This window comes from Diospyros lotus, chromosome 8, assembly GCF_014633365.1.
Source record: "Diospyros lotus cultivar Yz01 chromosome 8, ASM1463336v1, whole genome shotgun sequence".
In the NCBI taxonomy this organism is placed as follows: domain Eukaryota; kingdom Viridiplantae; phylum Streptophyta; class Magnoliopsida; order Ericales; family Ebenaceae; genus Diospyros; species Diospyros lotus.
The window spans coordinates 183,792-211,731 of record NC_068345.1 but is presented as its reverse complement, the minus strand read 5'-3'; the positions used below and the strand labels follow the sequence as shown (position 1 = coordinate 211,731).

The following is a 27,940-nucleotide window of genomic DNA, read 5'->3' as shown; positions in this document are numbered from 1 at the left end:
CTTTTTCTTTGAGACTAATGTTACATACAAAAATCATTTAATCAGAGATTTTTTATTACCCAAGGTAATATAATAATATATGTTATAATTACAGAAATATAATTCTTTTTATAATTACTGGATAAGATACATATATATATATATAATAAGAAAGAATTACAGGGGATAACAAACCAATCTCAAGAAGAAGAAATGGAAACCTAAAGCTAGAGGAGAATGATGCATTAGGAATGAATCTCAAGCGACATATACAAAAGTTCCTGCGATTGAACTGATCAGCTCAATGACTCTAAACTACTACTACTACTAGTTGCTCGGACAGGACATGATTAACCAATGAAAAATTATGAGGTGTCTAGTATTTCTTCCCTAATTCCCAAATCACTTTCTAGAGTTTAAAGGTAACTTTGATGTTAGCATGATATTTACACAATATTTTATAAAAACTATCATAAACAACAATGTGATAATAATATTATTTTTTTTTTTATTATTCTTAGCCCTTTTGATAATTTCTTTCAGTTTAGTATTTTTAATCATATTGATTGATAGTAATGAAAACTGATTTGTCTTTAATCTTGGTAGGAGTTAAGGAAGTACATATATATTGTTTTAATATTCCACAGAGAGATCGAGAGAGAGAGAGAGAGAGAGATTACGGATGTAGGAAATGCTCAAAGAGCCAGGCTCTCAAGATGTTCACAGAACGCTCGGGCAAGCCTCTTTGGGGCCTCCAGGCTTCCAATTCCACGCCCATTCCCATGTGGTGAAGGGCCTTCTGGTGCCTGAATCTTTGTTCAAGCAGCCGAAGCCTCGGCGTCTCTCCTTTCGTCAAGCCGCCGCCCCCTCCTCCTGATAAATCATGATGATCCTTCTCTCCCAGCGCCTCGCAGGTGGCCTTGATCTGCGCTGCAATGGCGTTCTTTATGCACCCGAAATGCCGAGACATGGCCTTCTGGGCCATGGCTGTGTACACCATTGCCGCTCCAAAACCCATCACCGAATCAAATGTATCCACCATCGCTTGCATCTTTTCGCAGTAATGCCTGTATCTTCCATCCACCTGCACCGGCCTTATTATCACGATCCATGAGCATAAAGACCATATATATATATGTGTGTGTGTGTGTACGTACGCACACATATTAAAAATAACAAAGAAATCTGATCAAATCTAGCATAAATAATTGATGGAACAAAACACATAAATAATTGATGCATTTGATGTGGTTTATATGGTTTGTTGTTAACATTGAATTATAATAGACAAGTTTATCTAGCAAGAAACGGGAAAAAAAAAAAAAGACAAGTTCGAAGAACAAGTACTAAAATGAAATCTCTAAATATTAAACAAATTATATTTATGTATATGTACGCCAGATCAGGACCCCAAAGTGAACCACAAAACCAGTCACAAAGCGAATTCTACTATTGCAGAAGCATGTTCTTAATTATAATATTGTACTTCCATGTGTTTGGCAGTGGAATTCTTTAATATGGCCTAGAAGATGAATTAAATAGACGGACAGAAAAAAGAGATCAATGGTCCCAAAAGTCGACTAAGCCAAAACATCATTAATTTTCTTACTTAATTAGCGGCGTTTCATTAAACTGGTGTGGTCGGTACAGTGGATCTTTTTGGCAGAGAACATTCTTGAAAAAATCCAAAACCTATCAACTCAACCTATAATTAGTTAGCTCTAGGTGATGTATAAGAGCACTAATTAAAGAGCATCATTTCTCAGTGGTTGAAGTAAAAATTAAGACCAGATCAAGATATATATTCTAAACTAAGGCCAAACTAAAAGAGAAAGACGATATATAGATATATATGTACGTGCCTCGTCAAGCAAAGATAATAGATCGATCTTCTTCCTTTGGTACTCTGCCTTATCAGCAGCTGATAAAGAGGGCTGTTCGTTTGATGGTGAGGAAGAACCAGCAGTAGCAGGGCCACAATCAGTGGCGTTGGGATTTCCAATTACATGATGCTTTTTAGCTCTTTGATGCTTGAATTGGCCCCTTCCAACACAGCAAAGCTCTTCCAACAATTCTTGGGCCGCTTTTACATACTTGGAATTCCTGAAAAAGTTCATCATCCCCAAATTAGGTGTTCCATACCTAACAAGAACTTGACCGTGGCGATCTTGCATTATTCCTTCCGAATGTAATAAAGGTTTTCGTTCCGCACCGGACATGTTCTTCGATCCACCATATGGACTGAAAGGAGCCCCGAGAGCTTGATTTGGAAAGACCATCTCGCCCCTTAATTCCTCTAATTTGATGGCTTCTAAGTGCTGCAACGAAGATGAGAGAGACAAAGAAAGGCCTTGACTTTGAGTTTGAGTAATACTATCTGCAATTTTGCTGCTGGTATCACCTTCTTCACCAGTACTATTACTAGGTAGCCAAGTGAGCTGAACCACTGAAGAAGAAAAAGGAGCTGGAGTACTAGTAGATGAAGAAAATGGTTTGACTACATGAGAATTATTCACAGTCGAAATCTGCATGGAATTATTGGCCAAGTTTGTATTATCGATATTCAGAAACTGTTGATGATTAAGCCCCATAATATCGCAATCATCTAGGTTTAAATTCTTCTCTCCTCCCAAAACTCCCAACTGATCATGACCCTCGCTTGATTGTTGCAGCCTTTGCGACCATCTATTATAATTACTTGATGGGATCTGATGCTGAATAGTACTGTCCAAGATGGGTGCTTGGCGGAGCCCAAAGTTGAACATCTCCGATAGTATTCCCCCACCGCCGGTTTGGTACAGCAACGGAAGGTTACCGGACGGCACCTCTTGCAATGGTTCGGGAATTAGTTGCTCAAAAGCTTGGCCTCTGACCATGTGTTTTTGCATGCTGCTGCTGCTGGATCTGTCGTAACCATTATTAGAGAAACTGAAAACGGCTTGCTGGAAATTCTGGGTCGACATAGAAGAATTTGTGGGATTAGACTTGTCGGGATTTTCAGCTTGGAAAACGCTATGAGCCTATCAGCATCTTTTCCCTGATAATAGAGGAAGTTGATGCAATCCCTAGTGTCAACAGGATCAAAACTGATGGTCATATAAGCCATATATAATAGAGAGAGCAGAAAAAGGAAAAGGAGAAAAACAGGAGAGAACGGAAAATAATTAAAGCGATGAGAATTCACAAATACAAGAGGCCACCTGATAAATTTTTTATGCAGGAAAATAGTGAGATATGAAAGAGGATACCATGAAAGAAAGAATCTTGAGAGAAGTTGCTTTTTTTCTTTTCTTTTCATGTACCCGTTGCTCTTGCATAACTCAGAAACATCATTTTGCTTCCGTGTTACAGAAATCTGCTCTCTATTTTCTCTCCTTGTGTCGCGTGGTTTCCAATTTCTTCATGAGGAGAACTGGGGACTAAATTTCTCGGGCAGACAACAAACAAGGAGAGCTAGATGGATGATGATGAATTGATGATATAATGGAGAAGAGAAAAAAGCGTCCCCTTCCTGATCTTTCACCCTCCCCCTTTCGATTGCTTTCACAAAACTTTTGGTACAATTTGAATTATTTAATTTCATTTGTATATTGCCCTAAATAATGCAACAAGAAAACTTTTGTTTAACCCAACTTACTATTGCATGCCAATCCGATGTTTACGTCATCCCGGCAATTCCAATAAGTCTATGCCTTTACAACACACAATAAAAAACTATATAAGGCATAGAATAAAGGTGTAATACATTATTTTTAAATAATATTTACAAGCACTAAGTAGCTCCCTTGAGTTGGTAAATACCACCCACCAATGGAAGACATTTAGAGCATGCAAAAGAATTGTATTTAATACTTAAAACATGTGATACAAAAACCCACATATATATATTTGTGAATAATTTTCATTAATTAGTTACTACACCGCCCTATATAATTAGTAAACCATCAATCTTAATCAATTACGTACAGAGCACTCACCTAGCTTACCTCTAGTGAGATTGAAGTTGTAGTGCTAGATAATTTTAGTAAGATCAAAGTTATAGCATTTAATTTTGTGAGAAATATATATTTGTTTTACTTATAATTAAGCTAGAGGTAATGTACATCATCAGGTTGTTCTTTAGCGAAACGAAGTAGGATTCTTCTAAACCCTAGGATTTCTAGGAATGCGTCACCTCAACCCATTGCTCTTTGTCGACTGACCGGTACTTGCCAGCTATCCTCCCCTTATATTCTCTAGGGTAGTCTCTAGCATAGGATGTCTTCTTGTTGCCATGGTTGTCGCCATGGTCATCTTCCTCTGCCTGGGTCATGTGAAACCTCTTCTCACGCGGTTTCCATGGTTGTCCAACCCCATTTCAGTCGTAAGCACTTTACCTTTGGTTCTTGCTAAATCTCACCCTGCTCGCTGGGTTGTTAAGCTCGTTGGGGCCCATCATCCGTCCCCCTCTGCTCAATCTTCCCCCCTAAAACCCATTGTGCGATGACTTCCTGGCAAGAAGTTCAAGTAGTCATCCTTAATCTTCTTGGCAATTAACCTCATGAATACCCTCAAGTGCATGCCAATTGCTCCCCTTTTTAGGCTTTGGAACCCTAAAATGCATAAGACCCATTGCCCTTCCCTGTCTTCTCAACGCTGCCCCGAAACCCAATGTGTCTCGACAATTACTACCCTATTAACTTTTTGGCACCCCCTTGTTTACTTAGCCTTAACACTCCCTTGTATCCAACTCTGCTCTTTTTTCCGTTGAGGAGTTTATGAGGCAGTACCCATGATTCTAACCTAGATCTGATATATCCTGCCCATGGGATCTTAATTAGGATAAGCTCTTTTTTTTTTTTTTTTTTCTAGTACTCCTCTCATCCTAGCTCAACTCAAGCATTGACTTCTAGAAACATTTCCACTAGAACCAAAGCTTCAACGAGAGTGAATCGAATGCCTCTAACGGGTTTTGCTCTAACAAGTAAAAACTTTTATCTTCCAGTCCTGCCCTTCAACGAGAGTGAATCGAATGTCTGGCAGATTTTGCTCTAACAAGTAACAACTCTATCGTGAAGGGAAGATTTTTCATGTTGAGACAGTTTCTCCATTTCATCTTGCACAATGAAGTTGTGCATCATTTAAATATATCTTTTACAGAGGAAGATATATTTATATATATATATATATCAACTAATTACATTCTTATGAACTTTTATTTAGCAAAAAAAAAAACCAGGAAAATATATGCCGCAATGGAAAATTTGATTTCCTTTTTTTTTTTTTTTTTATGGCTTGGTGGAGAACTTTATCTTGAATCATGCTCTTTTATACGGGGGAAACATATATGCACTTAACTAGTAAAGAATAAATTAAGTTGGTGAACAGAGAGGGGAGAATTGTGATATATGTACAAAAGTTGCAAAATAAATAAATGGCTATATGTATATGCAGCAATACATATAGACAGTGGGAAAAGGACCACACGACTCTTGCCTAGGGGTTATGAGGTGTTTCATTTGTGACGCTGAGACTCCAATTCCCTCTGTCTCGCTGCATAAATTATGAGTGCCTTCCAGTGGGGGACTACCCCCCAAATAAATGTGTATACTATATATAGACAGCGACAACCCATCTAGAAAAGCCATTAAAAAATAGTTCTTTTAAGTCCCATTATTTGCGCCAATTAATCAAGTCTCTCATATACAAAACATATATAGAGATAACCCAAAAGATCAAAGTTAGATCGATCGATGTATTTTTCCAAAAGGTGCCGCAAAAAGGCTCGTTTTTTCTTACAGCCTCAACGTGTTTATTAGCACACATGGGCCTTCGATTGTTCCGTTGATCTGCATGCCCATGGCCCATGGGGATTTTTTTTTTTTTTGCTTTGAAAGATATAAGCGTGGGATTAAAATATTATGTTAAAATTCTAGCCGAGGGAGCAAAATAGGCAGCACCTGACCTGTTGGATCGGTGAGTAGAGGATGACACCAAGCTCTGTTGGACTGTGGGCTCTGCTTTGTGAATTTTGTGCTTGCCTGTTTGTGTTGGATGGGGGCATTGGTGGCCCGGAGGAGTAATAATATGTGATCTCAGAAGAAGCTCCAGTAATGGGTTTTGAGTTTGTTTGTTGCTTCTTCTGTTTTTACCGTCTTGGCTACGTTGTTTCTTGTGTTATTACTTCGATCAGAGTGTTGATTTTAGTTGTTTAGTTAGTTGATTAATTTATAATGTTCAGTCTATTCAGCAGGCTAGCCAGTTTGGTTGTCTTGGTCTTTTTCTCTCATTTGCGTCTCCCCTGGCCCTGGGGTTTGGCCTTATGCCTTAGTTAATTTGCTTGTTCTCTGAAGAGAGAGAGAAAAAAAAAAATCTGAAGCTTGATAATTGGGGCATAAAGAAATTATTAAATTCAGGTCAATGCATAACCAAATCAAAATCCATCATAATTAAGTTCCAAAATATTTGGTCGTCACTTGTTGAGTTGAGCCTTGGATTCTACATGTTTTGCTATTCAAACTGCATTCTTTTCAAAACACCTGCATGTTTGGTAGGCAAAACATATGTTAATTTCACAAGTAGGCCCAGAATTTGGATTAATAATTGACTGTGGCATGATTATATAAGCCATCAACTAATTAATGCTTATTAAATTTAATTAGTATGCATGCCTTCACATTAATTAATAGCCTACTATGCATAGACTAGTATCTTAAAAAGAGTCCCCACCTCAACTGCACTTTTCATTGTATACATTATCTAATCTGTTACATACATACTTTTCCCTATATTTATACATATACCACTTCGATTGAGACAGGGAACTGATACCCCAAAAATATAGAAGAGTTGTAGCTAGTGGAACTTAAGATCACTCTCAATTTTTATTTCTCTATTTTTTTTCTTAGATAAAAACATTAAAATAGACAACTTAATCAAAGCGATTACAAATTAAGGATCCTTGGGGTTGCAAAGCACACTAACAATCTACCTAACAAGAAACGCGTTGGAGATCAACCATTGAACAAGGAACATAGTAAAAATTACCTGATATTGTCTGAGGAAAAGACAATATGAGAAACATTGACCATAGTCCATGAATTTTTGAGTAGTTACAGATTCTTGAAAGGGAAAATTACCTGATTTTCAATTTTTATTCAAAATAAAAAATGTTAAACTTTCAAATTGAATGTGTATTAATCTTATAAGGTTATCAGACAAAACTAACATAGTCAAACTTACATACATATACATACACAAAAAACCACATTACCGAAAGACCGGACTTCCAAACAAGTCGTGTCAATCATATTTAATTGACAATCAATTGTTTTTATATTTATATGTATGGCAATGTTTAACATAACTCAGAAAACAAGCAAGATAATTTCAATCACTTGTGACAAGTATCATTTTGGCATTGATGATTTCCATCATTTAAACCCGAGTGAAAATATTTAAACTGCAAATGGTAAAGATCTTTTTTATGAGCTAAATCTTGAAGTTGCAGAGACCATGCAATCGAAATACAATTTTAGGGCATGGCTGCTCCATTAATGTGTGCTTTCTCACCACATCTACATTATATATATATTCACCCCAGTTCATATGCTCTATAAGGGACCACTTCTCTCACTTCTTTTTTTCTTTTTTTCTTTCTTTTTCTACTAGGGGACCATTCATGTTGGCCATTAGATCGATGCACTCTTGATGCCATAATTTTGCTACTTGAGGTTACGAAAATGACATGTATGCATAATTCTCATAAAATTTAGAAAAAAAAAACTATACAAAATGAAAATATATATTATTATTCTGGTAATTTTAATTATTTTATAGTTCTTTTTCTTATATATATATATATATATATATATATAAACCAACAGATCACATCTCTCCAAAAGTGTCCACCTACCTATTAACTTAGCCTCTAAATGGTTCAATGACTTCATTAGTATTTTTCGAGTGAGTGGAATTTCTAACACTCAAGGGTAATGGTATCTCATAAAACACAAAAAATATTTTGCACAATGCAAAATAGTATATTATTCAACATAAAGGGGAGACTTTGGGTACTGTAAATTGTTTTTTAAGTGACCTGTAAGCTGTAGGTCTCAAAGACAAAGAACAATTCGTGACGAAAAGATTTGAACTTGAGATATTTTCTTGAACATTGCCAACTCACATGCCATTTAAACTATTACTTTGAAAAAAGAACCTGTGATCTTTGATTGTCTCTCCAAAAAAGAAAATTCAAAAAAATTTCCATTTCCAATAATTGGACTCCATTGTCGGGTTTTACTTTTGTTACCTTTAAGATGTTGAGAAGCCTTTGTCCACATCTTGAACTCAGATTTAGTCACATTAATAACGGTATTGATTCTTTCCTATCAAAAGTCGTATTTTTTGAAGTAGAGAGGAGCACGAATTACGCCTATTAATAAGCATTTTGCTGGACCAAAAGTAAACCTGAAAACCCATTGTCTACATCCCTAAAAATAAATAGAGAAATTAAAAAAACCAAAAATCTAATAATATTCTTGTCCGACAGTGCTCTTGCATTAACAAATCAACGGAAAAACCAAAAAAACCTGCCGTTTTACCAAGTGGGACTTGAGACATCACATTGAAGTTTGGCGCTGCTTGATCATTTCGATTATTGTAATCCGTTGTGAAGTCCACGGAACAGACTAAAGGCCGCACCTGGGATGGGTTTTCTTTTCTTTTTTTTTTCTTTTTTTTGTAGTCAGGTAAAGGAACCTGGGGATGGGTTTTAAGAACAATTTGAGCAGGGCTGAGAATAAAAACTCAGCCTATTATATAAGGGCCCAATAATAAGCTTTGATATATAGTAATTGAAAAATTCAGCCTATCATGAGATGAGATGATCTATCTGTCTATATACATATATATATGCCCATAAAATAAAGATACAACCCTTTATCCAACAACGACTCACGGTCCATCCTCCTCATGCATGGGTTAATCTATTCTGTACCCACATTACGTATTTGGAGCAACCACGGATTCAATTCCAACACTTTTAGGGACAGAGCAAAATCTGTGCGTATGGTATAGCTCAATTGATGTGCATATATATTTACTGTTTAGTTGTAGACTTGTAGTTGAGAGTAAAACTTAAATCTCTTTATCAACCCTCTAAAATCCAACTACTAAGTTAATTGGTTTATGTATACGATCAAGGAATTATCAGCTCTGATAGTTATTCAGACTATATATGATGTGTTAAATATATGAACCAATTTATTGTTACCTCCTTAAACAATTGCGAAACTGTATCCCAATGACCAGAATACGAGATTTTATTGAGAATTATCGCACCACCTTAAACTATGATTGCGCTTGGGTAAAGCTGGTTTTGAGTTTAACTTAAATTCTTCTTCTTAAATGTCCCTAGTCTTAGTTCAATCAGAGTTTGGATTTGACCCAATGCATTAGGTGAACCCAGCTTCATCATACTCACCCCTTGCTCCTTTGGGTTAACCTGGTTTAATTAATTTGGTTCATGTCGATTCAAAAACAAAAGCAAAAATAAATAAAAAAGATAGAAAAATTATACTTTAGGTTGGGTTCAAGGGTTTCAATTTTATTTATCGTCCTAAAATTAATAGGCGATCAGAGGAAAATCATAAAAATTTGGTAAGTTATATAAGCTTTAAAATTAGCGATGAGTGGTTGGCATCGGCAGTGTATTTATAATAATATGTAGTTATCTTATTAAGAAAGACAAGTTCTGGGACCCACATGGTGCATTCATATATAATGTCATCACCACTATCCACCAAAAGCTTTAAGTAGGTAGGGTCACTCGGAGAGCTATCTATACATGATACGAGACTATATATAATTGGAGTTTTTTTTTTTTAACACATGATCACAAAGGCCCTAATTATTCGGCCCCATGATATTAGTAAGAGATGTAAATCAAAAAATTTAGCGGCTAGTTCGATCTCTAACCCAGCCACAAACATGAGGGCGACAAGTAATTTTCAATTTTTAACATTGTTCCGATTGCTAAACTTCCCTACTTGACCAGAGCTCGATCGAACATGAAACCTGATGGTCCAAAGAGTATCACCCCAAGAGATTCTTCCTTTACTAGCAGAACTATACCCTGGGGGCAATATAATTAGAGTTTTTACTTTAGTGATAAGGTAGTCAAGGTATCTAGGGACGGAGATTTTGGTTTAGTGGGGGCGAATTTAAATACAAAAAATATAATTTTAAAATAAAATAATAATGATTATATTAAAATATATATATTATAATTATTCCTTATAACTTTTTATACTAGAAAATACAATTGTTCAAGAAAGTTATATTAGTTATTTGAATCTTTAGACTCGTCATGACTATGAAATGCTAGTTCTTGTCGTAGAAGAAGTCAAACACAATCAATTGATACATTTAAATGAATTGTATAATCACGCATTGTTTGTTCTAACTGCCTGAAGAAAATTATCTCAATATTTTACTATTGATTCATTAAGGTTTCACAGTTGTTTCGAGCTTAATTGTGTACACTATTAACATCTCCAACATGAACTTAAAGTTTATTCTTTATTTTTTTTAAATTACTGAACTCTTCTTTCATGAAAAAATCACCATCTCCTTGTTCTCCATTATTTGTTTTAAAAAGATGACAGTATAAGCAAAATACGACATCTTTGCTTATACTATATTCCAACCAATTACCAAATTCATTGAATCAAGATAGAATGAATCGTCTTGATTTTGAGGCTGACACATACCTCTTTGCAAGTAAATTTTTCTAATTTGATCATGAAAATTAACGTTGTAATTCATTATTGTAGTTCTTAACTCGGAATCTATAAAAATTTGTACAACATCAATTTGCTCAATACTTGTTTTGTTAATTTATTTATTTTTTTTAATATAAATTTCCTCCATTCTTGCTTATTTTGCTTCATAATTCTCTTCAATTCTTAGTTTTATTCACATCATCATTGTAAAAAAATAAAATTATGAACAAATTATAAAAAATATTATGATGGTTACTACTAGGCCATCATATTTTTTTTCTTCAATATTTATTTTTTTTTTATTTTTAGTAGTAAAATATAATATATATATATATATATATTTATTTTTAATAATAAATTATTGTAAAAAATAATTTTTTTAAAAAAAATCTGGCCCAGTGGGGGCCTCAGGTGGCTCCGCCCCCTGGAGGTATCCATTTGAAAGAGAATAAAAAGAAAATGAATTAGGTGGTTGAAAATTTTTTATTTTTAGATAATTGGATTGTTGTTTTATAAAAGGGAAGAGTAAAATTATCATAACCTGCGGATAGTAAGAGGGAATCGTAACAAGAGAATAAAAGAGTTTGAAATGGTGCTTAACAATATTTATCTTGATTTTATTTATAAGTATTCGATTAGTATTAAATCACTTTGTGAGAAATCATTTGCGGATGATAATCTTAGAAGAAGTTAAAAAAATTAGATATTTTTGAAAATGGTTTTCTTAAAAATTTAAAAAAAAAAATTAATCCTAAATTTATTGAGATTCAAGCTAATCTCTAGATTGTAGAAGTAATTTTGGATCATAATTGAGTTTATCTCTTAATTATATAAAAGAGAATCCTAATTTAATTAAGTAGTTCAACCTTGAACAAAATTGATTTGTTTTGAGATTGTGAAATACCTCTCTTTTAGGACAAATTAATCCCATGTTAAATATGGAGATTAAAGATTAGCCTGGTGAAAAGGAATTAAAAACTAAATGTAATTATCCTATTAGCCTAAATAAGGATTTAGAATAGCCTAAATAAGTAAATTAAGAGTGGAGATAGCATGAGAGTAAACAAGTAGCATGTTAATCTTTAAAGGACAAGAAAACAAGAAAATATGACTTTGTAGAAGGCAAATAGAAAATGGAAGGCAAAATATTTCCAAGTAAATAAATTCGACTTCTGATCGTTTGATAATTAAATCATATGAGTAAGCGAGTTGTGGGAATTCGTAAATGATTTTCTTTTTGATAAAATTTTTTGTTTATTCACAAAATTATTTTTCTGTTGTAAAAAAATAGAAATATGAATACAAGTGAATTATTTATAAGTCAAAATTACATATGAAGATATTCAAATATTTATATATATCTATTATTTATATATAAATATAAATTATATGTGTATATATACTATATACAAATACACACAAACATATATATATATAAATATTCATGCATATATGTACATATATATTACGTATATGCATATATACCTATCTTGGTTATATTAAAAGCACGCCGGTTGCTTATAACAAGTATACATGAATTTCTGAGACATATATTTTAGAAATGGTTCAGTGGTAAGCGTACTACTGTTGCCAGACTCGAAACTGATGTTACCTCTACTGCAGTGACACATATCAACTTTGTCCATGACAAAACATTAGATCGAGGATGTCATGTAGTTCTTATAATACATGGGAACAAGTACTTGGTGAAACATGCTAAGAAAGAACAAAAACTTGCGTTCATTATTTAATATGATATATTAAGACTCTATATTTCTTTGTCGTACGTGACAGTTTAATGCGTGTGCACTACCATACGTTTTGCCATCAATATTACACTACAGACTGAATTAGATGCGCATATGCATCTCATATCAATCATCTCCCCAACAAGTCTACTTGGGTTATTCCTGCGTACGTCAGAGGTGTTGTTGTACTCCCATCCATACAAAGAAGACAACTAGCTAGATCGAGAGATGGTCAGATTTCTTCCATTGGGGAAACTCGTAGAAGGAAAAAAAGTGAAAAATGCGGTGCATAAGGACACAACCATCTTAGTTGCCCTAATGAATGGACTTCCTCTATCAAGAGTTAAGCACAGCCTCTACTCGGGAATCTAGGGTTGCTGACAGGGTTGTTACAAGGGCAAGTCAAAAATACAACATTTGCAAAAGAGACTGGACATACTCATAGTTGGTGTCATGTATGATTGTGCATTCTAGGTAATAATAATATTGGAAACAATGCAGACAATCAATAGACATAAAGTCATTCACGCATGGTACAGTGTCATCACTTATCTTATTAATCATTGTCAGATCTTTTGAACAATAATGTGATCTCTTACACGCATTTACAGTGTTAATGGATTTCTTATTGACCATATAATCTTTGGTATTTCAGTAATGCTCAAAAATCACTTCCATGATAGGAAGAAGATGACTAAAAGGCTTCTAATACAGTATCACTCAAATATATTTTCTAGTTTCAGAAATAAATGTTGTTTTTTACATTATTATTTATGCTGAGATTTATTCATATTTTAACAACTGTAATATTTCAATTTCCTTTACCAAAACTTGTAACTGATGATTGAAAGATTGTGTGGTAGTATGTTGTTAGATAGAGAGACTGAGTCTCTAATATAGGTTCAATAACCCAGAAACAAGGGAGATTCTGTCTAAATTTTATAAAATTTTAATTAAGTAAATGTAAAGAAAGCTAATAGTGAAAGATAATCGAAAAAGATGAAACTATGTGCCTAAAAAAACCCCTATCGGGTTTGGTGGCATCCTATCCCGCAAGTGGATTGATCGTGATAAGTAATACAGTGATGAATAGAGTATCGTACCCACAAGGATTGGATAATGATTCCTACTTTAACAACTCTCAACTTCAACGAAACACACAGAATTAATAATGTTATTAATAGTTGGAGTTTAAATAAAGGTAAAGCCATTGCAACAACTTACAACACTGCCATCGTCGTGCAAAACCACCACCGTCGCCAACTGCCTGCAACGCTACCACAAAATTGAAAGCAAAACATAACTAGAAATCATTTTAGTGATAATAGAATGCATGGATTGAAAAAAAAAAATCAAGCTTTGTTGTGCACTAAACTCGATGGGTCAAGTAAACCCGAAACTAAAATTAAACCTTTTTTTTTATATATATATTTTGCCATGGAGTTTTCCTAATTGGCCCAAAATTAAATTATTGTTTAAAAATGACACTTTTATTTGGATAAAACAATATCACAACATCATCTTGGTCTAATGTTCATGGTTAATATGTAGTTAGAACACTTGATCGATAGTCACCTAATTGCATCCCACGCACCAAGTGATGATTTTGTTGGTATTCTACGTTTAATTAACATGGATAACATTACTAGAGATCATTTTAGTAATAGTGGAATCCACAGATTGTAGAAAAAAAGAAAAGCAAAAAAATAAAAAATAAAAAATCAGGCTTTGTTGGGCACTAAACCCGATGACTGGGTTTGGTGGGCCAACGAAACTCGATCTGGGTTTAGTTGGCTAACTAAACCCGATAGGTCAACTAAACCCAAAACTAAAATTAAACCTTTTTTTTTTTTCGCCATAAAACTTTTCTAGTTACCTTATAGGCTTAAAATTAAATTATTGTTTAAAAATTATACTTTTATTTGGATAAAAAAATATCACAACATCATCTTGGTCCAATGTTCATGGTTAGTAGGTAGTTAGAACACTTGATCGATAGTCACCTAATTGCATCCCATGCACCAAGTAATGATTTTGTTAGCATTTTACGTTCAATTTGTTGTATCATATTTTTTGATATATGAAAAAATGTGTCTGATGAAAAACCTATCTTAGAATGAAATTTTTTTATGTGAATCTCATATTTCGAAATAAAGTTTTCATATTTCGAAACATACATGAAGAATGTTTAGCGCGAATATTCAAATGTTTGAAAAATCCAAAATTCATGTATCATGTTTCGAAACTTAGTTTTCATGTTTCAAAACATCATTCTGTCATGTTTCTATACATGTTTTGAAATGTCTTTTGATTAGGTTTCAATGTTTGTTAAAATTGCATGCTATATTTCAAAACCTATTTGAGATTTAAGTATATGTTTCGGAACCTATATAATATGTTTCAAAACTTCTGTCATTTCTGTCAACAGAGTATTTAAAATCTGAGTTGCATATATTTTGAAATATGTTTTTGAAGTATGTTTCAAAACCTTCATATCATGTTTCGAAACATCTATCTCTAATAGTAGAATATTTGAAAAATCGACATGCTTTTGCCTTTGAATCCAAAAGTTATTTAAAATGTTACTTTTGATTTAATCTTCATACTTTGTTGTTTCAATTTCAAAAGTTTGAAAGTGGAGAATAAAACAAAATCATGTCAAAATATAAAACTTTGTCTCCTACTCATTTTGTCTCTAAGTGCATAACCAGTTGTAAAGGCTGAATGTTTTGAAACATATGATATATGTTTCGAAACTTTAGTGTAAAAGTGTGTTATTTTGAAACCAATGAGGTGTGTTTTGAAACCTACTTTAACATCTTGTCTCTAACGATTATAATTAGCCAAAATTCTATTTCTTAGTATATATATCAGTTCTTTTATGATAAGAAGCACAACTCACAAGCATACATACAAGAACACACATACAAGAGATATTGATACATACACAAGCACAAGTGAACGAAAACCTTTCAACTAGCTCTCAAATAAGATCCATTCAATCAATTCTTTATGTGCATTGTGGTGCGAAAAGAAGAAGCAAACTGAAACCGACGTTTCATCCTTTTAAGCTCTCAGCACCTTATACCAAGAGGTTTGTAAAACCATTTGATAAGATATTTCATTACATTAAATCTATTGGATTGTAAAAGATAAGATTTTATTTATCTTGTTGTTGATTGTAAGGTTTGAGTTTAGTCGTAAAACTCATTATGGTATAAGGTTTGAGTTGATTCATAAAAACTCATCGTGTACAAGGTTTTAGGGTGAACCGTGGTAAAACCCTTGTTATGGTTGATCACTAGTAAAAGTGATTATGTTTGAAAATCTTTCAAGTGGGTAAACTTGAAGGTAGTGGACTAGATGGGGTGTTGAACCACTATAAATCTTGTGTGCCTTTGCTTTACTATTTTACTTGCCTATTATCATTGTTCATACTTTCAAAAGAAATGTTTCAAAAGCCAAAAGTTTCAAAATAACCAAAATAGAGAACAAAGTTTCGAAACATTTCATAATAGGTTTCGAAACATATTTAACAAAAGGGTTGATTTTGAAACATACTTAACAGAAAAGTTGATTTTGAAACAAACTCATTGATATTTTGAAACTTAGTGTTCTGCAATCAATAGATCTTTAAACTATAAAAAAATTTACCCTACTCCCAATTCACCCCCCTCTTGGGATATATTTGCCATCATTTGAAACTAACACAATTAACCCGGATAATGTTAGTAGAGATCATTTTAGTAATAGTGGAACCCATAGATTATAAGAAAAAAAGTAAAAAAAATGAAAAAAAAATAATCGAGCTTTGTTGGGGACTAAACTCGATGATCGGGTTTGGTGGGCCAACGAAACCCAATCCAAGTTTAGTTGGCCAACTAAACCCAAAACTAAAATTAAGCATTTTTTTTTTTTTTTTGCCATGGAATTTTCCTAGTTACCTTATAGGCCCAAAATTAAATTATTGTTTAAAAATTGCACTTTTATTTGGATAAAACAATATCACAACATCATCTTGGTCCAATGTTCATGGTTAATAGGTAGTTAGAACACTTAATCGATAATCATCTAATTGCATCCCATGCACCAAGTGACGATTTTGTTGGCATTCTTGTTGGTCCTAATGATGTCAAATATATCCCAAGAGGGAAGGTGAATTAGAATTTGTATAGATTTTTCAATAATTAAAATAATGGTTGATGACAAAACACTATATTTCGAAATGTAGGGTATATATCTTAAAATAAACCTTTTTGTTAAGTATATTTGGAAACATATATAATAGGTTTCGAAACCTATTTTATATGTTTCCAAATATACCTTACTGTTATAGTTTGTTTTGAAATATAAACTGTATGTTTCAAAATATACTTTTATATTTTGCTTGATTTGAAATCTTTTAGCATGTATTTCCAAAAATGATCTTTGGGAAAGATGATTTACATAAGTAAGAGTATTCCAAAGATGTTTGTATATCAAAGATATGTTTATATGAATATGTATAAATTTATGCTTAAGGAAAATATGTTTTAGTCTTTGATAACAAATCTTATGAAAGATCAAGCACTAATTGATAAGTAAAAGCAAAAGATTAAGTGCACACAAGATATATAGTGGTTCGGCACCCCACCTAGTATACTACTTTCAAGCTTACTCACTTGAAGAATTTTTCAATCCCAATCACTTTTTACTAGTGATCAACCACAATAAGGATTTTACCACAGTTCACCCCAAAACCTTGTATAATGAGTTTATATGGTTCAACTCAAACCTTTCACAAAGTGGGTTTTAGGCTCAAATCAAACCTTTCACCAAGTGCGTTTTAGGCTCAACTCAAACATTTTTCATAATGAGTTTTAGGCTCAACTCAAACCTTACAACAATCAAGATAAATAAAGTTTTATCTTTACAGCCCATTGAATTTATAGCAATAAATATTTTACCAATGGCTGCACAAACCTCTTAGCTTGAGGTAAGGAAAGGTGAAAAGATGTGACTCATTGTTTGCACTTGCTTCTCCTTTTCACACTTGTAATGCACAAGAATAGGATTTGTAGAATATCTTCTTTGAAAGTATGAATAAACGTTTTGATCTCCATTTATCCTTTGGTATGTGTCTCTAGTGTGTGCTCTCTTGTTCTTATTTGTTCTTGTATTCAAACACCTGTTATTTATGTCAAGAGATAGAAATTTGGTCATTTATAGCTGTTAGAGACAAGACAAAAATAAAGGTTTCAAAACATAGCATACAGATTTCAAAACATCACAAATTTACACTAAGATTTCGAAACATACTCCTCATGTTTCGAAACATACAACTTTTCTAGCTGTACTTGCACTTAGAGACAACATTGAGTGGGAGACAAGGTCTTATGCCCACTGTGATTAAAAATGTTCTCCACTTCAAATTTGAATTTGAATTTTCAGATCATGGAGAATGCATTAAACAAATTATAGAGAAGCATTTTGATAAATACAAAATTACAACACACATGTATCTCAATTTTGAATAATCTGCTGACAGAATGTCAAAGGTTTCGAAACATAGAATATGTGTTTCGAAACATACTTTAAAAACTGATTTCAAAACATATGCATCACATAAATGTTTCGAAATAGCATATACACTAGAAAACATTGAAAACATTTTCAAAGGAATTTCGAAACATGCATAGAACTATGATAGATTTTCAGAAGGATTTACTTGAAAGCACAATCCCCAACATGTATACATTGCAACATATTTATATTTATTTATATTTTACCTTTTACTTTAATACATAAATGTAAATAAGCAAGTACACCTTATTTGGATTCAATAAAAATATAAAAAAAATCAAAATTCATAACAATAAGAAAGTAGAATTTTGATTTTAGTACAAACTCAAAATTTAGCAATATTACCACCTCTAAAATATATACATTCTATTTAATGAAAAATTCATTAAAAATCGTTTTAATATCAATGGATATTAGATATCAAAATACCGAGAGATAGTTTTCCAAAAGAAAACATTTTCAAAATCATGTTCTAGTTGGTCTTTTACCTTAGAACAATTTTAGCTTTATGTTAACCAATGATTTCGAGACTAATTTTGAAAAATACTTTAGGAGATTCTTTTAAATCACAATACCTGTTTTTGCAAATCTCTATATGTATAAGAATGAACTTAACTTGGTTTTCATTTTGAATAAAATAATACTTGATATTGAAATTAATATATGTTAAAAACCATAACCTTGACTTATGACTTAGAGATTAAGCTAATAGATGTTTTTCATCATCAAAACTAATATATAAAAAGGTGCAACATCAATTCTACGTTCAATTAACCTGGATAACGTTACTAGAGATCATTTTAATAATAATGGAAGCCACGGATTGTAAGAAAAAAAAAAGAGCAAATAAATGAAAAAAAATCGAGTTTTGTTGGGCACTAAACCCGATAGGTCAACTAAACCCGAAACTAAAATTAAACCTTTCCATTTTTTTTATATTTTTTGCCATGGGGTTTTCCTAGTTACCTAATAGGCCCAAAATTAAATTATTGTTTAAAAATTACACTTTTATTTGGATAAAACAATATCACAACATCATTTTCGTCCAATGTTTATGGTTAGTAGGTAGTTGAACACTTGATCGAAGTCACCTAATTGCATCTAATGCACCAAGTGACGATTTTGTTGGCATTCTACATTCAATTAAACAAGATAACGTTACTATAGATCATTTTAATAATAGTGGAACCCACAGATTGTAAGAAAAAAAATGAAAAAAAAAAATCTGGCTTTGTTAGGCACTAAACTTGATGACGAGGTTTGGTGGGCCAACGAAACCCGATCTGGGTTTAGTTAGCCAACTAAACTCGATAGGTCAACTAAACCAGAAACTAAAATTAAACCTTTTTATTTTTTTATGTTTTTTGTCATGGGGTTTTCCTAGTTACCTAATTGGCCCAAAATTAAATTACTGTTTAAAAATTGCACTTTTATTTGGATAAAACAATATCACAACATCATCTTCACCCAATGTTCATAGTTTTGGAACTCAAAAATCAAAATCGTTAGCGTTCATGAATCCATCGTCGTTCTTTATATGATTTAATCTTTCATTCCTCGGATTTGTTAACTCTTGCGTTGGGTTGAAAATCATTGATCTTATGAGGGGGGTGGTGGTAGGTCTCGTGGCTGCATGAGCTAGGCAAACATGGTCATCATAGACGCATGGTTGGAAGGCATATTCGCTCAAAGTTCATCAAGTCCCGCTTGTAGGAGTTGGAACTGTCTGGATGTGTTCACTTTATCTTGTTGTAGCTGGATTTGAATGGCTTTTAGAGTAGTGCCAAAATTCACCCCTTAGGGTCACCGTCGGGGTGGTGGTCAAAATGCAAGTTGCAACTCTGGTTTCATGATCTCCTCAGCTTCATCGCCCTTGGCTTTATCTGCTAAGCGTGACGCATGTTGGTGCTGAGCAATTTGAGTTTGGGACTGACGGATTGTATAGAGGCCAGTGGTGAAGGGCTTCGCCTTATCAGTTTTAGAGGATGATAGAGGAACTCGTGCCTTCTTGCACAATGCCGATATGAGAGACGAGAAGTATATCCGCCGCTTATTGCCTTTGGTATGGATTAATGCCATAATTTAGTGAAAAATGAACTCATCGAATTTCAAATCATGCCCCATGGTGAATATGTAAAGCAGTTGCATTCGCGAATGATGGATCTCTGTCATATGGGAGGAAGGAGCAATGTTATAGGCAAGAATATAGTGAAGCACTTTAAGCTTGAGGTTCAGCTCATTATGCATCACTGTGTTGCTACGAGGCCACTACGGCGTAATGTCTTCATTGAAACAACAACGAGCAACTTGGTTCCAGTCCTCGATGTCGGCCACGTTTGTCCTTTCGACCACTTGAAAATATTATTATATCATCGTCGGACTGAATGGTACCCACATCCCTCGAACGTAAGTATGGAATGCATGGTTGTCGTCCTCGTCGTCATCGACCCCAAGAATGTTTGAGTTGAAATTTGCCAAAAATTCGCGCACCAATGCTGGATATACCTTGTGAGGCATGGAACAAAACTTCTCCCACTTCTTAGAATGGATCAGTTCAGTGACACCGATGGGTTCGATATTCAAAAGGTCAACCTCCTTTCTGTAACGACCCGCTTTTTGGAGCGTTACTTCTACTTAGAATTTTGGGAATATTTTTTTTTTTTTTATCCAATCAATTTCTAAGAACCATAAAATCCCAAATTCCAAGTCTTGCCTTCTCAACTTAACAAATTCAATAAATAGACAGTTAAGACAGGCAATAAAATAGCGACTACGAAAGACTGATCGAACCTGATATAGTGCATAAACATATTACATCACTTAATAAATGAAATCGTTCCAAAAGTTCTCCAAACGAAATACATGATGATGTCTCCCAATACATTAACTGAATGCCTCAAATATAATCAAAACATGCTAGGGTTTACATCATTTAATACATCATACATAATAAAAGACATGATAAGTGTGCCACATGCGGCAACATAAATCTACCATTCCGCTATTTCTTTTCCTTTTGCGCTGCTGGTCGAACCTGGAATGTGAAATATTCCAGGGACATAGTCCAATTAGAACATGAATCTTCTAGTGAGGATTTCAAAACAGTTTATATGCATGGTCAGTTATAAAGTGAATGCAAAACCTTTGAGATCTATTTTGAAGTGCCATGTGAACATGTTAGCATCCTTCAACGAGAGTTTTCTCAATGGCGCATGACAGCGCCTCTCGGGAAGTCCCTAACCATGCCACCCCGACCCAACTTCATAGAACTCATGCAAATACCACACACGCCATCCCTTAGGCTCACGGTATTCCTCACGAGAGTTTTCTCACTGGCGCGTGCATAGCGCCTCTCGGAGGATGTCCGGCTTTTGCCCTCAGTCAACAACATGTAGGTATAACAGTATGGCCACACGAATTTTCATGAATGCAACAGTTTAAAAACATATTTCAAGTATGTAACGACACATGAACCGATATTTTGATATGCACAAAAATCACATAATTTGACAACGTAGCATGCTCATATAGGCAAATCATAACACGTATAGGTTTATAGAAAACCTCATGCAAGAACAACAGTTTGAAGGTAGAACCATTCACAAAATCAGGTTTGGATAGTGTAATCACTCACCTTGGACTATTTTTCGAGATTCCTCGAGATGCATGCCCGTCCTCGATTTACGTGCCAAATGCACTTTTGCTAAACCTCGAGACTTAAAGATGCCCTAGACATTATATGTATTCAAAGGAAAGTCAATATCTAATTTTCTAAGATTTTTCATAATTTTCCTCTATTTTTCCTATTTTTCCATAACCACCGTATCCTTCGAAAATTCACAACAATACTAAACCTAAGTATTTTTCCACTCTTTTTCTACCAACATTCATGAAATAAGGCCTAGTAATTTATATACTAAACTCACTAGGCTAACAAATTAATTTACTAATTTAACTAAATAATTTACTAAACTAATTTAAACTAAATTAATTAAATAACTAAATTGCATAAAAAAATAAATATAGATAAACTTACCTATGAATTGCCCAAGTAGCTCTCATCCAAGCTCCAAGCTCCAAGCTCTAAGCTCTCCATGGAAATCCAAATGGCAAGCTTGCCTATTTATAGGCAAAATTTGCCTTGGACACCAAGATTTATTTCATTATTTTAATCCCCAAACCCTAGTTTTGATCCATGGTTTTGATCCATAGATTGGCCAATTCCCAAACCATGGTTTTGATCCATGGTTTTGCTTCAATCTACCAAACTTTAACTCATTATTTTAATTTCTAAACCATGGTTTTTAATTCATAGATTTGCTTCAATCTAGTGGCCAAATTAAGCCACAATCTCTTTGCTAAGAAACCATGGGCCATCACGCCCCCCCACACACACATATATATATTTATATCTTAATATAATATATTATATTACTTAATATACTATATTAATAAGGAAAAATTACATCAAACCCCAAATTTCTCCCTCATTTCACTTGAGTATTTCCTCAATTGCAATTACATCCTTAAACATCAATTTCACTTGGATTCAAATACCGAAATTCTAAAATTAATAACTCTAAGTTACTCGATAAGTACATTTTTGCCCCAGTCTTTTTACAGGGTTATCGTTTCATCTTAAAACCACTTCAGGGTTGATCTTCACATAAAAACAGAGCCCCCTGCAGTCTCCGTTGACTTTTCGAAAGTCCCATATCATCATTCGGTTTTGCAGCCTGACCCGCAGCTGTACCGAAAACTGTTTCCAATTTGATTTCTTTCAATGTCATAAATACTATTTTGGGATGCCCAATGATATCGTATCATTTTCCTTTGGAATCTATATCTCGATGCAGTCCCTGCAGTCAATTCGGTAATTCTATAACCCTATTCTGTATTGGTTTGGGCTCTCTTTAAGCCCAAAAATTCTCAAACTTCACAATTATTTTCGAATTATCTCTATCTTCCATTTTCTAATAATTTCGGGTATTACAATCTACCCCCTTTAAAGAAATTTCGTCCTCGAAATTTAACACATACTCGTAATCATCAAAAGTTAAGTATATATATTGCACTCTGGAATACAAATTTCGAAAGGAAAATACAAATTTCCTACACTATTTCCATTTCCCCGAACAGATGAGGATATTTTCTCCTAATTGTCTCCTCAAGTTCCCATGTTGCCTCGTCATCTGAGTGCTTTCCCCATTGGACCTTTACTAACTGAATCTCTTTATTCCTCAACACTTGAGTTCGGCGATCCAAAATTGCTCCCGGCAACTCAGGTAAGTCAAATCCTTCCTTAGCTCGATCGTTTCCACCCGAACTCCGAGAGTTGGATCTGGTACATGTCTTCGAAGTTGGGAGACGTGGAACACATTATGAATCCCAGTCAAACTTGGTGGAAGTTCCAATCGATAGGCCAAAGGTCCGATCCTCTCCACAATTGGATACGTTCCTATATATCTCGGTTTTAGCTTTCCCTTGCCACTTCCACGAGTCACCAAATGATGGGGTAACACTTTGAGATATACCAGGTCTCCTACCTCGAACGCTAGATCCCTTCTCTTTTGATCAGCATACGATTTTTGTCGGCTCTGAGCAGCTCGAATCCTTTCTTGGATTATCTGAATCTTATCTGTAGTTTGCTGCACAAGTTCTGGTCCTAACATCTGTTGTTCCCCTACCTTGGTCCAACAGATGGGCGACCGACACTTCCTTCCATACAGAGCCTCATAAGGAGCCATCCCGATGCTGCCGTAGTAACTGTTGTTGTATGCGAATTCCACTAATGGCAGATGCTTCTCCCAATTCCCACCAAAATCAAGGACCCAAGACCTCAACATGTCTTCAAGTGTTTGAATGGTCCTTTCCGATTGCCCGTCCGTCTGCAGATGATAAGCTGTACTCAATTTCAGCTGAGTCCCCATACACTCTTGTAAACTCTCCCAAAACCTTGAGGTGAACCTCGGGTCTCGATCCGAGACTATGCTTACTGGCGCACCATGGAGCCGTACCATATCCTTTACGTACTGCTCCGCAAATTTTCGCACCGATTGGTCCATCCTCGTAGGCAGGAAATGTGTCGATTTTGTCAACCTGTCTACCACTACCCAAATGGCATCACACCCTTTTCGACTCCTTGGAAACCCTGTCACGAAATCCATCGTGATATGCTCCCATTTCCATTCGGGAATATCCAAGGGTCTCATCAACCCTGCGGGTTTCTGGTGCTCAATCTTCACTCTCTGGCATACGTCGCATTGTGCCACCCTCCTAGCCACGCTGGCCTTCATCCCAGGCCACCAGTAGACTTCCCGAAGGTCTCGGTACATTTTTGTGGCTCCTGGATGCACAGTATACTTAGCTCTGTGGGCTTCATCCAAAATCTTTTGCCTCAGCTCCCGAAGGTTTGGCACATACACTCTACCCCGAAACCTGAGAATGCCATTCCGTATCTCAAAATCCAAACTCTTGGGCTGGCCATGCTCGTCTACCAATAAATGAATACGTCTGTCACTTCCACTAGCCTCCTGTATCTCGTTCTTCAGATCCAGCAAACCGTTAGGCCAGCTACTAGAACAAACGATCCCTTTGGTACTACACTGACTGTCATCAGGCTAAAAGCCTCCAACAATTGCCACTCACGGGCCATCATCCCGGCCATAGTAGGCACAGTCCTACTCAAAGCGTCGGCCACCACATTGGCACGCCCTGGTTATACAAGATGGTGCAGTCATAGTTCTTCAGGAGTTCCATCCACCGTCGCTGCCTCATGTTCAGCTCTTTCTGCGAGAACACATACCTCAGACTTTTGTGATCTGTGAACACATCAAATGTCTCTCCGTATAGGTAGTGCCTCCATATCTTCAAAGCATATACTACTGCTGCCAGCTCCAAGTCATGCGTTGGGTAGTTCACTTCGTGCCTTTTTAACTGGCGGGATCCATAACCGATCACCCGACCATGCTGCATTAATACACAGCCTAAACCAACCTTCGAGGCATCGGTGTATACAACATATCCACCGGGCCCACTAGGCATTGCCAGAACAGGTGCCGAGATTAGTCTGCTTTTGAGTTCCTGAAAACTTTCCTCGCACTTGGCAGTCCATTCAAACTTGACTTCCTTCCGAATAAGCTTCGTCATAGGTGCAGCTATCTTCGAAAATCCTTCCACGAATCTTCGATAGTCGCCTGCCAATCCCAAAAAGCTTCGAACTTCAGTCACGCTTGTCGGCTGCTTCCATCTCTGAATGGCCTCAATTTTTGTCGGATCCACCGAGATCCCATCAGCCGAGATCACGTGTCCAAGAAATGCAACTTGAGATAGCCAGAACTCGCACTTCGAGAACTTGGCATATAATTGATGTTCCCTGAGGGTTCCCAGCACTATCCTCAAATGCTCCTCGTGCTCGCCCTCATTCGAGGAATATATCAATATATCATCAATGAACACGATCACGAACAGATCTAAGTAGGGCCTAAACACCCTATTCATAAGATCCATGAATGCTGCTGGAGCGTTTGTTAATCCAAATGGCATTACAAAATACTCAAAATGGCCATACCTTGATCGAAATGCCGTCTTTGGAATATCATCAGGCTTAATCCTCAACTGATAATACCCAGATCTCAAATCGATCTTTGAGAACACCTTTGCTCCCTGCAGCTGGTCAAACAGCTCATCTATCCTTGGAAGAGGATACTTGTTCTTTATCGTGGCCTTATTCAACTGACGGTAGTCAATGCACATCCTTAGACTCCCGTCCTTTTTTCTTTACAAATAGCACTGGCGCTCCCCACGGCGACGTGCTAGGCCTAATGAATCCCTTATCAGTCAGCTCCTCAAGTTGGGTCTTCAACTCTTTCATCTCCGCCGGAGCCATCCGGTATGGCGGGATTGATATTGGTTGGGTCCCTGGTATAAGCTCGATTGAGAACTCAATCTCTCGAGGTAGTGGTAGTCCTGGTAATTCTTCTGGAAATACGTCCTCAAATTCCTGTACCACTCGCACCTCATGAAGCTTCCATACCTCCTTTGCTTCTATCTGAGCATAAGCTATGAATCCCTGAGCTCCTCAATTCAACCACTTCATTGCTTTCATTGCCGAAATCATCTTCCCAACCTCAGGGTCACCTTGCCCCCGAAATTTGACCCACCCTCTCTCGGGATTCTGAATGGTCATTACTTTCTTTCGGCAATCTATTTTAGCATCATACTGGGATAGAAAGTCCATCCCGAGGATCACATCAAAATCATACACTTCTAATAAAATCAAGTCAGCCTAAAATCGATTATCGCCCAAATTAATCTCACATTCCTTTACCATTTTAGAGGACTTCATACTTTTACCCATAGGCGTCGAAATCACCATTAGACACCCTAAAGGTTCGGTTTCTACCTTCAAACTTTCAGCCATTGCATGCGATATGAAAGAATGAGTAGACCCTGGATCTACCAATGCATGCACAGAAGTACCCAGAATGAAAACAGTACCTTGAATAACTGCAGGATTGGCCTCTGCGTCCTCCTTGGTCAAATTGTATACTCGTCCCTGTCAAGTCCCTTTTCCAGAGGGAGAGGGGTTTGAGGAAAGAGGAAAGAAGGAAAGGGGGAGAGGGCGGCTTTAATAAGTTGCCCAAAATCACGGGTGGGTCATGGCATGCATGTCGCGGCCTGCCCATGAGCAGCAGCAAGGCAGTAACCTCGTGCCTTTGTCGCGGTACCGCAACCCACTCGTGAGCGATAGCAAGGCTGTTGCCCCTCACCCTAGTCCCAACCCATCTGCAAGACCTAATTTTTTTTATATATATACCCATATTTTTTTATTTATTTGTTTATTTTTTTTAAACCCACTCTAAAATGAGACCTGTTGTCCCTATGTCTACTCACTGTGCAATGATGATAACCTTAACCTTAACTTAACATCAAATAAAACAAGAACAAGAAAGTAAAAACAAATACAATATGACAGTAAATGAAAGGGTTAGAAATTTGGATTGCCTCCCACTAAGCGCTTGTTTAAAATTGATAATCAAAATTAACGAGTTTAATCAAATAAAATATTAGAAGGTATTAATCAAAATTAATTTAACAAATATAATTTTCGTTAATTTAAAATTTATGATCTCTTTAAATTAATACTATATCTAAAACCACGTTAATTTTCAAATACAAAATTCAATTATAGCCACATACTTCGCGGGATATATTTCTTCATTCTATGAAGTTTACACATTTAGATAATTAAAATTTTAGAAAGTTCGGCAAAATCTCCCCTGTTTTAGGCCATTAAACCTACATTAGAGATCCACCACCACACAATCACTTCTCCCTTACCCTCAACAACAACACAACATCATATATGCAAAAATCATCAACTAAGAAATCTATATACAAAATATATATCATTTGAACTAGATGAAAAATTCTAATCACACAACAATAAAAATATATGTACACTTATGCCTAAGGATGTAGTACTATTATACTATAGTGCGATGTCTATACAAAAATATTCTAATTTACCTACGAAGGGTACAAACATCTAGAGTCAATTGTATCTGCAATGAAACTCATTATGCCTAAGGATGTCCTTGACATATTTTATTACGAAGCACTCGCAACTAGCCCTGTATTAGACATAACACTTAATTGTCATTTCAACTAACAACATAACCATATTTTCAATTCAATTGACTATATTTTAGTTAATTTACCTGTCCTTTTGCTGAGGCACCTTTTGAGGATCAGTACTCTCCACATCTCATTCTTTTTCTAGAGCTGCAATTACAGTTACATGCTCGTAATATGCACTGCTCTTTAATAGAATGGGTAGGAGGCTCACCAGTGGTTTTACAGATTCTTCCCTGATCCTCTAGCTGT

The 27,940-nt window shown here is 35.3% G+C and overlaps 1 protein-coding gene and 1 long non-coding RNA gene across 4 annotated transcripts in view; both read right to left on the bottom strand.

Moving 5' to 3' along the window:
• LOC127807940 (BEL1-like homeodomain protein 4) overlaps positions 1-3,544 on the bottom strand; it is a 41,015-nt gene extending 37,471 nt beyond the window's left edge. The window contains exons 1-3 of one of the 3 annotated variants that reach the window (XM_052346179.1): positions 3,180-3,544; positions 1,842-3,044; positions 660-1,063 (exon numbers count right to left, since the gene is read on the bottom strand). In XM_052346179.1, coding sequence (XP_052202139.1) covers positions 660-1,063; positions 1,842-2,942 — 1,505 coding nt within the window. In that variant the 5' untranslated portion in view covers positions 2,943-3,044; positions 3,180-3,544. The remainder of the gene's footprint in view (positions 1-659; positions 1,064-1,841; positions 3,045-3,179) is intronic. The other 2 variants (XM_052346178.1, XM_052346180.1) reach the window with 2 other exon arrangements.
• Positions 3,545-20,848: 17,304 nt separating this feature from the next.
• LOC127808494 (uncharacterized) lies at positions 20,849-22,149 on the bottom strand. Its single transcript, XR_008024952.1, has 3 exons — positions 22,089-22,149; positions 21,687-21,780; positions 20,849-21,086 (listed from the first exon to the last, which is right to left on the bottom strand). It is a non-coding gene; the product is annotated as an uncharacterized LOC127808494 (long non-coding RNA).
• Positions 22,150-27,940: the final 5,791 nt, after the last annotated feature.